Source organism: Tripterygium wilfordii, chromosome 13 (assembly GCF_013401445.1).
Source record: "Tripterygium wilfordii isolate XIE 37 chromosome 13, ASM1340144v1, whole genome shotgun sequence".
Classification (NCBI taxonomy): Eukaryota; Viridiplantae; Streptophyta; class Magnoliopsida; order Celastrales; family Celastraceae; genus Tripterygium; species Tripterygium wilfordii.
This window is the reverse complement of record NC_052244.1, coordinates 9492836-9505975: the sequence shown is the minus strand read 5'-3', so window position 1 is coordinate 9505975 and position 13140 is coordinate 9492836. Positions and strand designations below refer to the sequence as shown.

The following is a 13140-nucleotide window of genomic DNA, read 5'->3' as shown; positions in this document are numbered from 1 at the left end:
ATTCAAGCTATTAATCCCTGTTATGTCTAATATTCGAATCAAAATAGCAATAATCCATTAAGAACTATGAAAAACTATGTAATGACTACAAGTCATACTCCTACATATCTGTGTAGCATGCAACCTATTAAGAACGTCCAAAAAATCGTGTCAAACCGAACTGATCGCCAAATTGTTCGCTTGGTAAAGGTATGTTAGTGAGGACTGATAAAAAATCGAAAAAACTAACCAACCCGCAAATAACTGGCCAAACGGTCGGTTAAATTTATGTCAAAAAATGACAAAACCGACAGTCGACACCCCTACAACCTAGGTGTCTATTCATAGATGCAAATTCATAAACATCTCCTTTCAGTCTTAGTTCAGCTTCATATCATTCAAATATTGATCAGATATTCAAAAGCGTTCAAAGCACCAATAGAAACTCAATCATGGAATAATAATTATAAATTAACGTAAACCAAACTCATCGAATATTCATGGTTAGGCTACATTAGAGCCCTAGCAAGGAAGATTAGTTCCTCATTATACAATCAAACATTGAAATCAATCTAAAGAAATCCATAATTTTGTAGAAACCAAACACTAACAACAAAGAGAAAACAATCGCGCCTTCAACTTTCCTCTTTTTTGATGCAAGTCTATCTAACACTAAAACAATTGAGTGTTCTCGTTTTTATAGTCTATATCTCTTTCCTAATCCAAATTGCTTCTTTAACTTGTCGTAAAACCTTCTTTTTAAGTCTCAAGCGTTTTTTGCCCTTTAAACCTCTTTTCCTTTTTCACAAGTGAACTTCAATTTTTGTCAAAAGTCATGCCCTTCCTCGAGTAGGCGCTCAAGGAAGAAAATCTGATCCCTTTTTGTTTCTTCTTGAATCTTGAGTGACATATCATCGTAACGATGTTCCAAAACCTCAAATTCAAATAAAATATAGACTTTAGGCATAATGGTAGCTCAATCTAACCAATCTAGACAAAAATAAGTGTAATTATGGATAGAAAACAATGTAAATAATGAGTATATCAACTACCATCTCTAATTTGATCATCGGAGATACTTTGGCTGACACCCTAAGATTTCTTATCATCGCCCTTCGCTCATTTCACATATTGCCGGTAGCCCTCTTTGAATACTTGTGATTGTATATTGGAACACCTACAGCGGATTTAATTCTGGTGTTGCTGTTGGTGGAGACATTGGTGTTCCAAGGAGAATTATGTTGGCGCCGAGCGGGAGGAGATCGTCTAGTGCTTTTCGTAATTTTAAGTCATTGGATTTCGTAACAAGATCATTATGTGCTCTCCTCCATTGTTGTCTCTCTCTTCATTGTGCCTGCTTGCGTTTTTCTTATCATACGTTCAACTCAAATTGTCAAATCTATGAAAGACAGCTTCTTGTCTACGCTTGTCTGAATTATCTAGGACATGTTATTGGTTATGAGGTCTCAAATCTTAAATCTATGGTCCTCTATTCCATGAAATGAAGCATGATCCCGCATCATCCTGGAACACAAGAATTTTGGAAGGCATTGAAACTTCTGTATTTCCATCACATTATTCACCAAAACAAGTATAGAAAGAAAAAGAATCATAAATTTCACTAGAAAAATAATTATCTAGCTGAAACAACCGTCGTCCAAGATCGATTTGTTTTTGTACAAAATTCAATGGATCGCCTTCTCTGAGCACCCATCGACTACATTTACCTTCTACAATGGAAGATAAACTACTTATCCCCAACATCTTTCGGAAATTGTTTGAACCAGTGCCAAAAGAGCTCAACATATGAGGATCTACAACTACAAGAAAGCTATGCTCCAAAGTACAACTCCGACGAGCATTACATGAGCAAAAGCTCCATGATGAAGTTTGTGCACAGCAGAATCAGAAACCGTGGAGTTCATGGATGGGGCTGTGATATTCGAGAGGGTGCCGTTAATACTTCTCCCAAGGCTGCACGAACAATAAAATGATCAATGCTTGAAAATGTGAGTTATAATCAGTTTGTTGGAGCTTCCATGAATAGCCCCATCCATACTCGGTTTGTCTTAACTTTATGCGTATGGTGAGTTGATGAAGCAGTCATGCATTAATACAACTTATAAGAAGTGAAAGGCATTTGGCCAAACAGAGTTTTTACCTTCCTGGGAAGACACACGAACCATGACCTGCGCAAATGAATCAGAATGGGGTTTATTAACTCATAAAAATGCGTCTTATCAGTCTTATGCAGAACAAAACATGCCTAGGATGAAAACTGACTAGTAGTGAAATATAGATGATATTGTGTGATCTTACTTGGATCAGAGGTAGTGACTGCTGCAACTCCATTAAAGTCACACGTCCCAGGAGCCTTCCCCATCTGATGATAGTAAGTGTCGAAGGCATAGGTTGCATGTGCAATCACATTGTCTGGTTCATAGCATGGTGCTCCCTGTGACATAGCTGAACAATCAACCTTGCCAGCTCCACATGCCCAGTCTAAAGCAGCCTGCAGCATCTTTGGATCGGAGCCTTCCTTAGCAGTACAATAAGTCTGGTTAGAGGTATCATTTGCCAAAACTGATCCTGACCCTGCCAAGTGCAATACGTATACAGGCTCCCCATTTGCATTAAATAAACCCCAGTTCTTCTCTGAGACTGGACCTGGTTTTGTATCCTCATTATAGAGTTCATATATGTAAGTACTAACAGCAATGCCAGGGCGTTTTGGAGTTCCTGTTTTGTTCAGCACATGCCTAATCAAATTGCTGTTGTAAGTATTGGCATTGTCCAAAGTTGCATCTGGCTCATTAGAGTCACCCTTTGATGGCCAGCCCGATTCAGTCACCACAATGGGAATATTAGTGAAGTTCAAGAAGGCCATGGCAAAGTATGCAGCATCAACCATAGCATCGAACACATTGGAATAGTGAACAAGGGTGTTAGCATCAACGGCTTCTTTGTTTGAGGGAAGAGGCTTGAAGAGTGCATAGTCTAATGGAATTACACCATTTGATTGCATGTAGTCATAGTAAGGGTATATATTGAGCATGAGATAGGAACCTGTGGATTGCAAAAAGTTAAGCATCGGAACCAAAACTGGATTCAATGAGCGGTTAAAGAAGGCTTGGGAAGGAGGGAAAGAATCAAAAATAATAGAGGTAGAAAGAGGAGAAGAAACTTTGATTTGACGGTCTAGATTGGACGCCAACAGTGCTGAGTGAATGAACTTGAGGGCATTCACAAGCACTGTTGCAGCATTAGGGAGGCCGGTTAAGACTTCAGATCCGACACATATTGCAGTGATGTTGCTTGCTGGGTAATGAGCTACAACGTTACGGGAGACCCAATTTGCCGCAGTCGAATTTGATTGACCAATCCCAAGGAGCTGTTCGTTGGGAACAGAAACCATGACTCGAATGCCAGTATTAGATAGTGCAACAAGCATGCCCTGGTCAGCATTATATAAACGGACATGTCGGATTTGCTGGGCTTTAAGAAGAGCCACTACTTGAGTTGGGTGCGGCATGTCTGAAAGGTCTGTTCCTATATTCACACCAACAAAGGAATCTGCAGAACAGAAATCAACAGTGTTGAAAACAATATAGTGAAGATCTATTCCTATATTCACACAACTGAAGGCATGTATGAAACATTGACAAGTTGGAACTCGCAAATGATTGGAGTCCCATATTTGTTAAATATAAGAAAGTTAAGTGATTAATATACATGGATGGGCCCATAACCTATTGCCTTAAGCTTTTGGGTTTAGATGAGTTCCAAAAGTGTATGTTAGCCACGTTTGCTAATGGGTGTGCATGTATGCACACGGCACTCCCCGGTTATAGATATCTACCTAGCATGATCTTATATGGTACCGGTTGAATAAAAAGAGGGATCAAATAATTTTAGCAATAACATTAAGGCACTAAAATGAAATGAGCAGAGCTCTAATCAGATATCAAGACAAGAGTGCAGTCTACTTGATGACATGCAGATGTTGAATTAACAATTATTAGAAAATGGTGGTCCCAACTCCAATCAATGGCCAAATAGCAAAGAAGCTCTCAAAGTTTATCTACTACCCTAATAAAGTTTCTACCCAAGGACTATTTTTTCAGTTCTTTCCATGCGTTTTACTAAAATAATTCTGGAGAAATTTCCCCAAAACTAATACATGAAACTATGAATATAATAATAATAAATACCAATATGCATATATTATCATCATCACAGCCTCTATCCGACACAACTTTGGGATCAGCTGGATGAATCCATGTGAGAAAGTTAGTGGAGTTCCACAATGTGAATTATCTTTCACTATACATTTCTATCTAAAACTTCACTCTGCTCTAGTCCTACGAGTTCGTGACCTTCCTTATCACTTCTATCAATTTCTTTTTTTGGGATCTCTTCTCTGGAAAAAATCGTTCTACAACAAAAAAATTAGTTCGCTATCTAATAATCAGACAGCCAGCCAGCCAATCTAGGTCAGATAAAACTACATGTAAGTAACTCCAATTTTCACCCTTTTTGAAGATTTTCAGTTACTGCAAGCCTTAATAATGAGAGAATCAAAATTTTGGATTGGCATGCTGTTCTGGAATCTCTACATATTCTCATTCAACTTTCTACATATTATCGGTCGGATTGCACAGCTTTTGTACATTGTGGTGCTAAAATGCTATAAAGTCTTTTGATGCCAGTGTTACGTAGGTGGAGTTCCATGAACCCACCACTTCTGAGCCATAAACACAAGTGCCTAAATTCAATAACATTCGACATTTTGCATTGCACTTGGTTTGCAAATATCGCTATCATAATGCCAAACAAGAAGTAATCCCAGTACCAATTTTTCTATGGAGACAATGTATTTCTGAATCAAATTCTCATCACCTATAAGTGGAAACGAAAACCTCTTTTGCATTGATATACCGCCATACCAGCAAACCGAACATGATCAAAAGAAGTGGTACTATTCACATAGTGAAATAGTTAAACAGAGTTCATTTATTAGACCATACTGGTTGTGCTGGTCTAGACTTGAAACTATCTTCCATTTCATAGACATCTCTTCCTCTGGAAGACAGCAGTATTATAAGTCCACATAATTGAATGAAAAAGAGAGAGAGGATATTCACAAGGTTATGAGAGACGTCAGAGGCCAAATTGAGGATATTTCAGTGTTCTGTTTCCTTTTTTTTCCCTTGTTAATCAATCAATTAACTAGTTGTTCTTTTTGGTAGCGGTGGGTAAAGAATATATTATGCACAAGAGAAGAATATTTAAAGCGCCCAACTTCCATTCTACCATCCTTAAATACCAAAATTAAATATCCAACCTACTAAAACCTGACATGGAAGCAAAGAGAACACTGAAATACTATTGCACAAAACCAGAATCTTTCTCAGTGAAGCAAAGCCCAGAACCAGAATACATAACAGTACTCAAGGCTACTAATTAAAAGATAACTTCAGGAAAAAAAAAAAAGCATTTTGAAATGGTAGAAGCAAGGACTAACTCCAAATCTCCAATAGAACAAATGTAGATAATGTAAACCCAAAAGAGATCACACCCACATAGAAAATTAAACTCAAAACAACAAAAAATGAAGGCAAGCAAGAGAACCTGAACGAAAGTTCTCACCTTCATCAGCTGTAACGACAGAAACTGTTAAGAGAAGGAGTAGAATGAACACGGCCATAGATTTTGCTCTTCCCCAACACAACTCTGGTCAGATAAACAAACCCCCAGCAGCGAAGACAGAGAGAGTAGAGTATGATTGAATGTGTGAAAATGGAGACAGACAGAAGTTTTCAAGAAAAGAAAGGAGTGGGGGCAAGAGGTGGAACAAAAATGTCAAGGAGAGAGAAAAAGAATGCTTGGTTCCCACAAATCACGTGGAAAGATTGTCAGAGAATGGACGGCCAAGATATCATCTGCATTGGTTCAATAATTTTTTGTGTCAACAAACCCAAGATCTCTTTTGTCTAGTTTCTCTGAGGTTCATTAGCTCGGTCATACAGGCTTTTATAGGTAATTGGTGCCCTTGTAGGGTGAACAGTGGAATTTTGTGCCTATCTGTAAAAGAAAGGCAAGCCTGGGGACCCTTATTTTCAAAGGGACAAATATGCTGGGGACACACACAAATCACAAATCCAGCTGGTCTCAACGGTCATATTTTACGTACTTGTTTTTTTTCATTTTTAATGGGCAAGGCCACTTTTTTCCCATTTATTTCTTTTGTTTCGATTCCCAAAATTTTTCTATAATAATTAGTAATTGATGACCCTTTTTTTTTTATTGTCACAAAAGAGAATTTTTTTCATTGGTCAAGTGATATTTCACTATCTATGCCGTTAATGAAGAAGTGAAAATACTAACATCCTCTTTGCTTATTCTGCTCTAGGCAAGAGTTCAACTGTTTCTAACATTAAGAGCTCCACCGAACATGACAAAAATTGTTGGAGATCTCATGCGCTGGACAGGGGTCTGACGATCCTTAATTCTGGGAATAGGAGTGTTTGATATGATGAAGATGTGTGTTCAAGTGTTCTAGGGATTTGTTGTTAATCCAAAGATTTTGATATAGGATTGTACCAATATGATCTGTCACCAAATGAGCTATATGAAGTCTAAGAACAAAATTTTTTTTGAGGATTCAAGGTTGCCTTTCTTAAAAGGACTTAGAAATTTATTTAGTATCAAGTGAGAAAAATAGGATTTATAAGACTACCACCAGAATGAGAGCACTTCTATTAAAAAAAAATGAAAAAAAATACATTACTAGAATGCATTAGGATTTTTATTGGCAACACATCCTAAAATGTATGAAAGAGCATGTTTTATAAGCTAAATCAATATGACAGTCACGGAGGCTTGAAAAGTAAATAGTCATGATAAAAACTAGTTGACCGGAGTCGTGTTAATTGTAAAGTAAATAATAAAGTTTAGAGACGCGGAGTTTGTGTTTGACGTGAGGTACTTGTGAATCTCTCTTCTTCTTCTTCTTCTTCTTCTTCTTCTTCTTCTTCTTCTTCTAGTCTTCATGATGATCATAGTGATCATCATCTCCTACTTCCTTGGCATGACCTTGACATGTTATGTCGTGGAAGATCATGGGAAATCGCTTGTTTGCCTATTACTTAAGTTGCTAAGTCTAATCTCTTTGTAACCACAACATCTTCAAAGTCATGAGAATAATGGTAGAGATTTAAGTTGTGTCAAGGTGGATAAGGGAGCACTAGGAACATGCAACTTACTCCACTCTCCTAGAATATAGGCTTGATGCTTGATGCTTGAGAGAAAGAGGCTGACCTTTGCCATTGCTGGGAAATTACCACAGGATCCTCCTTCGACAATATTAAGAATAAAAGAGAAATTGAACTTGAGAATAGAAATACAATCACAACACAAGCAATTTACGTGGAAAACTCCAAACTGGAGAAAAAATCACTAGTGTTGCCAAAAGACAACCAGAGAAACTTTCACTGTATGAGAAATTTATACAACCATATTCTTAGTGACATTCTCTACCTAAGAAACCCAAGACTATCCAAGATCCCAAGAGATATCATAATCCCCACTCTAGAACCTATTCTCTACACTCCCTACATCTTGGAATCTCTCACAATCCTATACCAGAACCCAATTACACCAAGAGATAAATCACAAAGTTTCCCCACATTGCTTTCTCTCTCACTAGATCTGGCCGCCTCTCTAACCCATGTTTAGAGAAAACAAAACAATACGAACTATAATTCTATTTTTGAAGTTATTTAAGACTAAAAAGTAATTAATGTTATTGCAGATAATGTAGAGAAATATAAGTCTATTTTTGAAGTTATTTTAAGAGTAATATGTAGAGAAAATATAATAACTTAAAATATGAAACAAGATTTACATATGAATATGATGAATGTACTGAAGAAAGTTGGAAGAAATAATAGCATTATATCCACATAAAATGACAGAGTTCTAATGTTATCATTTCTAAATAGTGACAATGTTACTGTTTTATTATACAACCAAATACTTTGACTGATTTTCTTCAAATTTAGTTTTTTTTTTTAATTTCCCCATGTTTACATGTGTCACACAAAGTCAATAAAAATAAAAATCTTAGTAATATACCCACATGCAATGACATAGTTATAATGTTACTGTTTTAAAACAGTAACATTAGACTAACATTTATCTGTGTCACCCAACGTCTATAAAAGTAAAAAATATTATCATTATATCCACATGCAATGACATAGTTATAATGTTAGACAAGTTAGACATTAGCTTTAGTGATGTCTCTTTGGAAATTTTATTCGAGATTCTTTCTTGATGCCTCTTTGTCAATCTTATGCTTATGCGAGCGAGGTTGGACCTCGCTTGGATGATGCCTTTTTGGTAATTTTGTGTGAGGCAAGACCTCGACTTTGTCTTACGCCTCTTTGGCAATTTCTTATGAAGACTTGTCATGGTGATGCCTCTTTGGCATATCATTCTAGCTCGTGCGAGGTAATACCTCGTCGTGGTGTGCCTCTTTGGCATATCATTCTCATGCGAGGTTGTTTTTCGGTTTTGTATGATGCCTCTTTAGTAAATGTTTGCGAGGTTGGACCTCCTCTTATCTAATGCATATTTGATAGTTTTGTACGAGGTAAGACATCGAGATGGCGACACTTGATGCCAAGGAGTGAGGTGAATGACAAACCTCAGTACCTGCAAGAACAATAATGGATGACCCTTTGTGGCCTGGAGACACTCCAATGCTCAAGTCATAATTTTGTTAGAGAGAATCAAAGTGCTCTAAGTGGTAAAACTCAAAGTCGACCTCTCGTCTCAGGTAGATGATGCGTTTTGTAGACTTTGTGAGACGTTTGTTGGGATTATCTTATTTTGACTATTGAATCTATTAGGATCTTGATTTGATCCTGGCATTGAGGTTTGATATATGAGATGTTAGGATTTGAGCTGAGTCTGTTGAGACATGAGACGTTAGGATTTGAGCAAATTTTCCGTTTTCTATCTTCATCTTGACTTGACTTGACTTACTAATTAGAATCCTTCTTGTATTGACACTAAATATGAGGTTTTCCCTCCTCTCTTTGTCACCTGTCATGTTGACTAGGCATGTAATTTTTTGTTTTATCCAACCACAAAATCCTTGTGGAGTTAGATGGTTGTCGTCGAAAATGACAAAATCGATGATCGTTGGTAATGTGGTATTACAAAGGATTATTATGATCAAATTTTGGGCTTTTGGCCATCATGCTTCACCAACCACTAACAAACATGCAAGAACCTGACATGGATCTCCTTTCAAGACATCTGTAAGCCAAAGCTGCATGAAAAAAGCCAAGTATGCCTCACTAGGACTTCGATTTTCTCGACTCAATCCTAACCCAGGAGCATTTTTCAGTTCCCTCTCTATGTTTGAGATACTGCTTCGAATGCTTTGTCACCGTAAAGTGGATATACAACGAGTCACTGTCATATAGATCAACTTACCAACTAACCTCCGATATCTTTGTGGGGACGAACCAAATGGTCTATATCCAAATATTTGTTATTCCTAACATTCAAACTGGTATGGGGAGACACAGAGTAAGAGTAGTCATTTCATTTCAGAATGTAGTGTTATATTTTCACTGCCTTGAATATTAGTTAGTTATTCTTATCACTAATTTTTTTTTACAATGGAATGGATATAATGCTTCATGCCTTCATTCATTCCTGAAATCTTTTCCATTTGTTAATTTTATCCTTCCGTGGGTTCATGTTCAGACCTCAGTGCTGATAAACAGTTCACTAGCATGCATGCATGATGATGGTTTTTTAATTTGAAAAAAGGCCAGAAAATGCGCTGGAGCACAGCACTGTACTTGTTCAATTCTCGGTTACAATATCATGTGTCTTGTCGTTTTAACGTCGCCGAAGGCCTGAGTGAAGGTGAGGCATGATCAGTACAGGTGAAATATGGTTGGATGCCGAATACAGGCTTAGGAACGATGCAGACGGTGTTGTTCATGACAGGAACGATAGCTCCACTCTGAGTGGAGATCAAACATTGGGAAGCTTTTGATGGACTGATATAATGGACTATTTGGGCTGTCTTTGTGCTTTATAATTTGAACAAGTGGATCTGGCCCAAGTTTCCAAGTGAGCCCGCTAAATTTTTTCGGAAGGGCCCAATTAATCCAAGTACAGTTTATGTCCATTCAGGAGGATTGAGATTCTCTCTCAATTCATCTCTAATCTCAAATAAATGGCTTAAAAAAAACAAAGAGCTGTTTGACCTAGTGGTAGGTTTGAGCCGAAGGTTGACATCCTTTCATAATATTCATAAAAGAAATCTATATAAGCAAATTTTTATGTGTATTTTTATCAGTAGTAACAGTAGGGTTGTTAGACCCAAGTTTAGGTCTAATTTGACATGTTTAAAGGAAAAGTTCGATAGTGTCATTCTCGACTAAAAAAAATAGTGGTATGATCATGTAAAAAAAATAAAACAGTAGAAAAATCCCCCATTTACACATCCATATCTGAGTTTTTTTTTAAAAAAAAAAATAAAATAAATTTATGGGATTTATTTAATGAATTCGTGGTGAGGTTCCGTAAATGACATGCACTATATGAATGTGTATATATTTCCAGACAGGCAAACAGCTCATGGAAAACACTTAAAAAAAATCAAAATAAAAACACCTGATGTTCTTAATTTCTTTTTGAACCAGCAATGATGATAACAGAGAAAAATAAAAACCAACAATATTAAAAAAAGAAGAAACAACTCATCTCTTTTTTATCCTAGACAAAATTGTTGTTAGTGTTGATCTAGAATTTGAAAAAAGAAATTGCACACAACTAACAAAACCCAAAAATAGTAGAGAAAGAGTGTGTACATTGCACTTTAGGTAGGCTGCTATATTAAAAAATTAGCAGGTTTTTTCTTACTTTTGATATCAATAATTAGTAAAATAATCTCGAAAAATAATAAATGATAAATATCAATAATTTTGAATCTAAGGCGTTATTTTTGTTGAATAAAAAACAAAATAATTAAAAAAAAAAAAAGGAGTGAGAAACCTGAGTAGTTCTTCTGAGTCATTGGATGCAAAGTGTGTAACATGTTACTTTTTTTTAACAGATCCAATAATTGAATATGTACATGATCCAACGGTCAAAATCTTAAATACTTTCTATTTATTATTTTTTAAGAATATTTTATACCTATATAAATGAGGAATAGGAAGATCTGCTATTTTTTCTACAATAACTACATTCCCCAATCCGTCACAATGCTACTCATCCAAGTATATATTTATTCAACAAATGAGACCAAATTCCAGAAACACTATCCATAGATAGCTTTCATATCCTAATGACCCCCCCCCCCCCCAATAAACCCTAAAATGGACTAAAGCTTTTGTAAACAAATTGAAGAAGAACAATGTAGAATGCTGTAGTTATTGTAGTTGCAGAAGATAGGGTTTTTGAATAAGAATGATATGGATATGGAGCATTATATATTATAACCCCCAAGAAGAGAATCAAACAAAAAAAGCTGTGATATATAAATATTTATGTGCATCATAACTATCACCATCAGATATAAAGTGATGAAAGTATATGAGAATTAAATACCCAAAAAGTGTATATATATATAATTTAGAACTCCTGGCCATCGTGTCCTTCCAGGGTTTTATGGTCCAATAAAAAAAAAACAGAAATTAAACCATAAGAAAAGCTCATACTATCCCCATTTCTTTTGTTGAGGTGGCAACTAGCGAGTAAAGAAGTGTTCATAAACTCTAAAGGTAGGGTGTCCACAATCGATCCGCAAACCAAAAACCGATCCATAATCGTGGTTATTCGATTTTCGGTTCGATTTTTTTGGTTACGGTTTCGGATATGGTTATGATTTTAGTAAAATTTCGGATATTTTTTTCGGTTACGGTTATTTCGGTTACGGTTACGGTTATAACCGAAAAAACCAAAAAAATATTAATATATAGTATATAAATATCTAAACATTATGATATATGATATATTATATTATATATCATATATCATATAAATATCCAAACATTATATACATTATATATATATATATATAAGTTACATATTTAGATTAAAACTCTGATTAATTATATCTTCATAACAAATTATAAATTTATATATCAATTAACCTAATCGTTATATAAATTATAAATTAAGATTGATTAGTTGAAACTCATGGTGACCTTATCATTTTAAAATTCATATAAATTAAGATTGATTATTGCCAAAGTGAAAGTGGGAAGACATTTTCATGTATGTTTTCTTTTTTTTTTGATCATATTATTTCTCTCTCTTGATCATATTATTTCTCTCGGCCTTGTAAATTTATTTTTGGGAGAAGTAACGATTTGGCCCATGTACTTTCGAAAATGGGCCAACTAAGCCCCTGTACTTATTTTCGTGTCAAAGAAGCCCTCCTACTTTGGATAGTGGACCACATTAGCCCTTTTGTCCCATTTTCTGTTAAAACGTGCTGACATGGCAGTTAGTCAATGGCATGTCATTTTTTTAATTTTTTAATATTCCACGCGTATTTCCAGCGTGTCATTGACCAATTAATCGATGACACATGGCATTAAATTTCTACATGCTTAAATTTTGTTACTTTATGAAATCGATATATTGATGCCCTTATACTTTCATAAATGGGTCAAATAAGCCTTTATAGTTGTAGAAAATGGGTCAATTCAACCCTTTGTTTCAATCAGTTCTAAAATGCCCTGTAATCCAGATCAAAAAAAGTAAACCTATCAAATAACACATAACACACAAAGTCCTTCAATTATAATTCAACATAACATGAAATAAGAGCTTCACACAAGTTGTTGTCACGTGAGTCGCATCTCGAGAATGGACTAAAGTATGCTTTGCACCAATACTTAGGATCGACAAGCAACAAATCCTTGGCAGCAGCAAGATGAACTTTTTCAAGCTCTTTGTACTTCATATCAAAGTCAGATTTGTTTGTGCATTTGGCAAGAGCCCAGAATAGGTTCTTCAACTGCCTTCCTGAATACTTTTTGCACCAATTTGCATATAAATGACGACAGTAGAATCTATGTTCAGTTTTCGACCATGTATCAGCAACAGCACCAACCAAGC

At 35.8% G+C, this 13140-nt stretch overlaps 1 protein-coding gene across 1 annotated transcript; it reads right to left on the bottom strand.

Annotated features, from left to right (window-relative positions):
- Positions 1 to 1573: 1573 nt before the first annotated feature.
- Positions 1574 to 5840, bottom strand: LOC120013835 (glucan endo-1,3-beta-glucosidase 2-like). Its single transcript, XM_038865790.1, has 4 exons — positions 5629 to 5840; positions 2299 to 3552; positions 2141 to 2168; positions 1574 to 1953 (listed from the first exon to the last, which is right to left on the bottom strand). Exons 1-4 carry the CDS (start codon positions 5684 to 5686, stop codon positions 1800 to 1802), a joined length of 1494 nt encoding a protein of 497 aa, XP_038721718.1. The 5' UTR covers positions 5687 to 5840; the 3' UTR covers positions 1574 to 1799.
- Positions 5841 to 13140: the final 7300 nt, after the last annotated feature.

Excerpts from the sequence above, each read along its gene's own strand:
- LOC120013835 (XM_038865790.1), bottom strand. The coding sequence starts at position 5,686 with ATGGCCGTGTTCATTCTACTCCTTCTCTTAACAGTTTCTGTCGTTACA. Across the intron at positions 2,169-2,298 it reads AGTCACTACCTCTGATCCAA|GTCATGGTTCGTGTGTCTTC; the intron begins GTAAGATCACAC and ends TCATTTGCGCAG. Across the intron at positions 1,954-2,140 it reads TCGTGTGTCTTCCCAGGAAG|CCTTGGGAGAAGTATTAACG; the intron begins GTAAAAACTCTG and ends TTGTTCGTGCAG.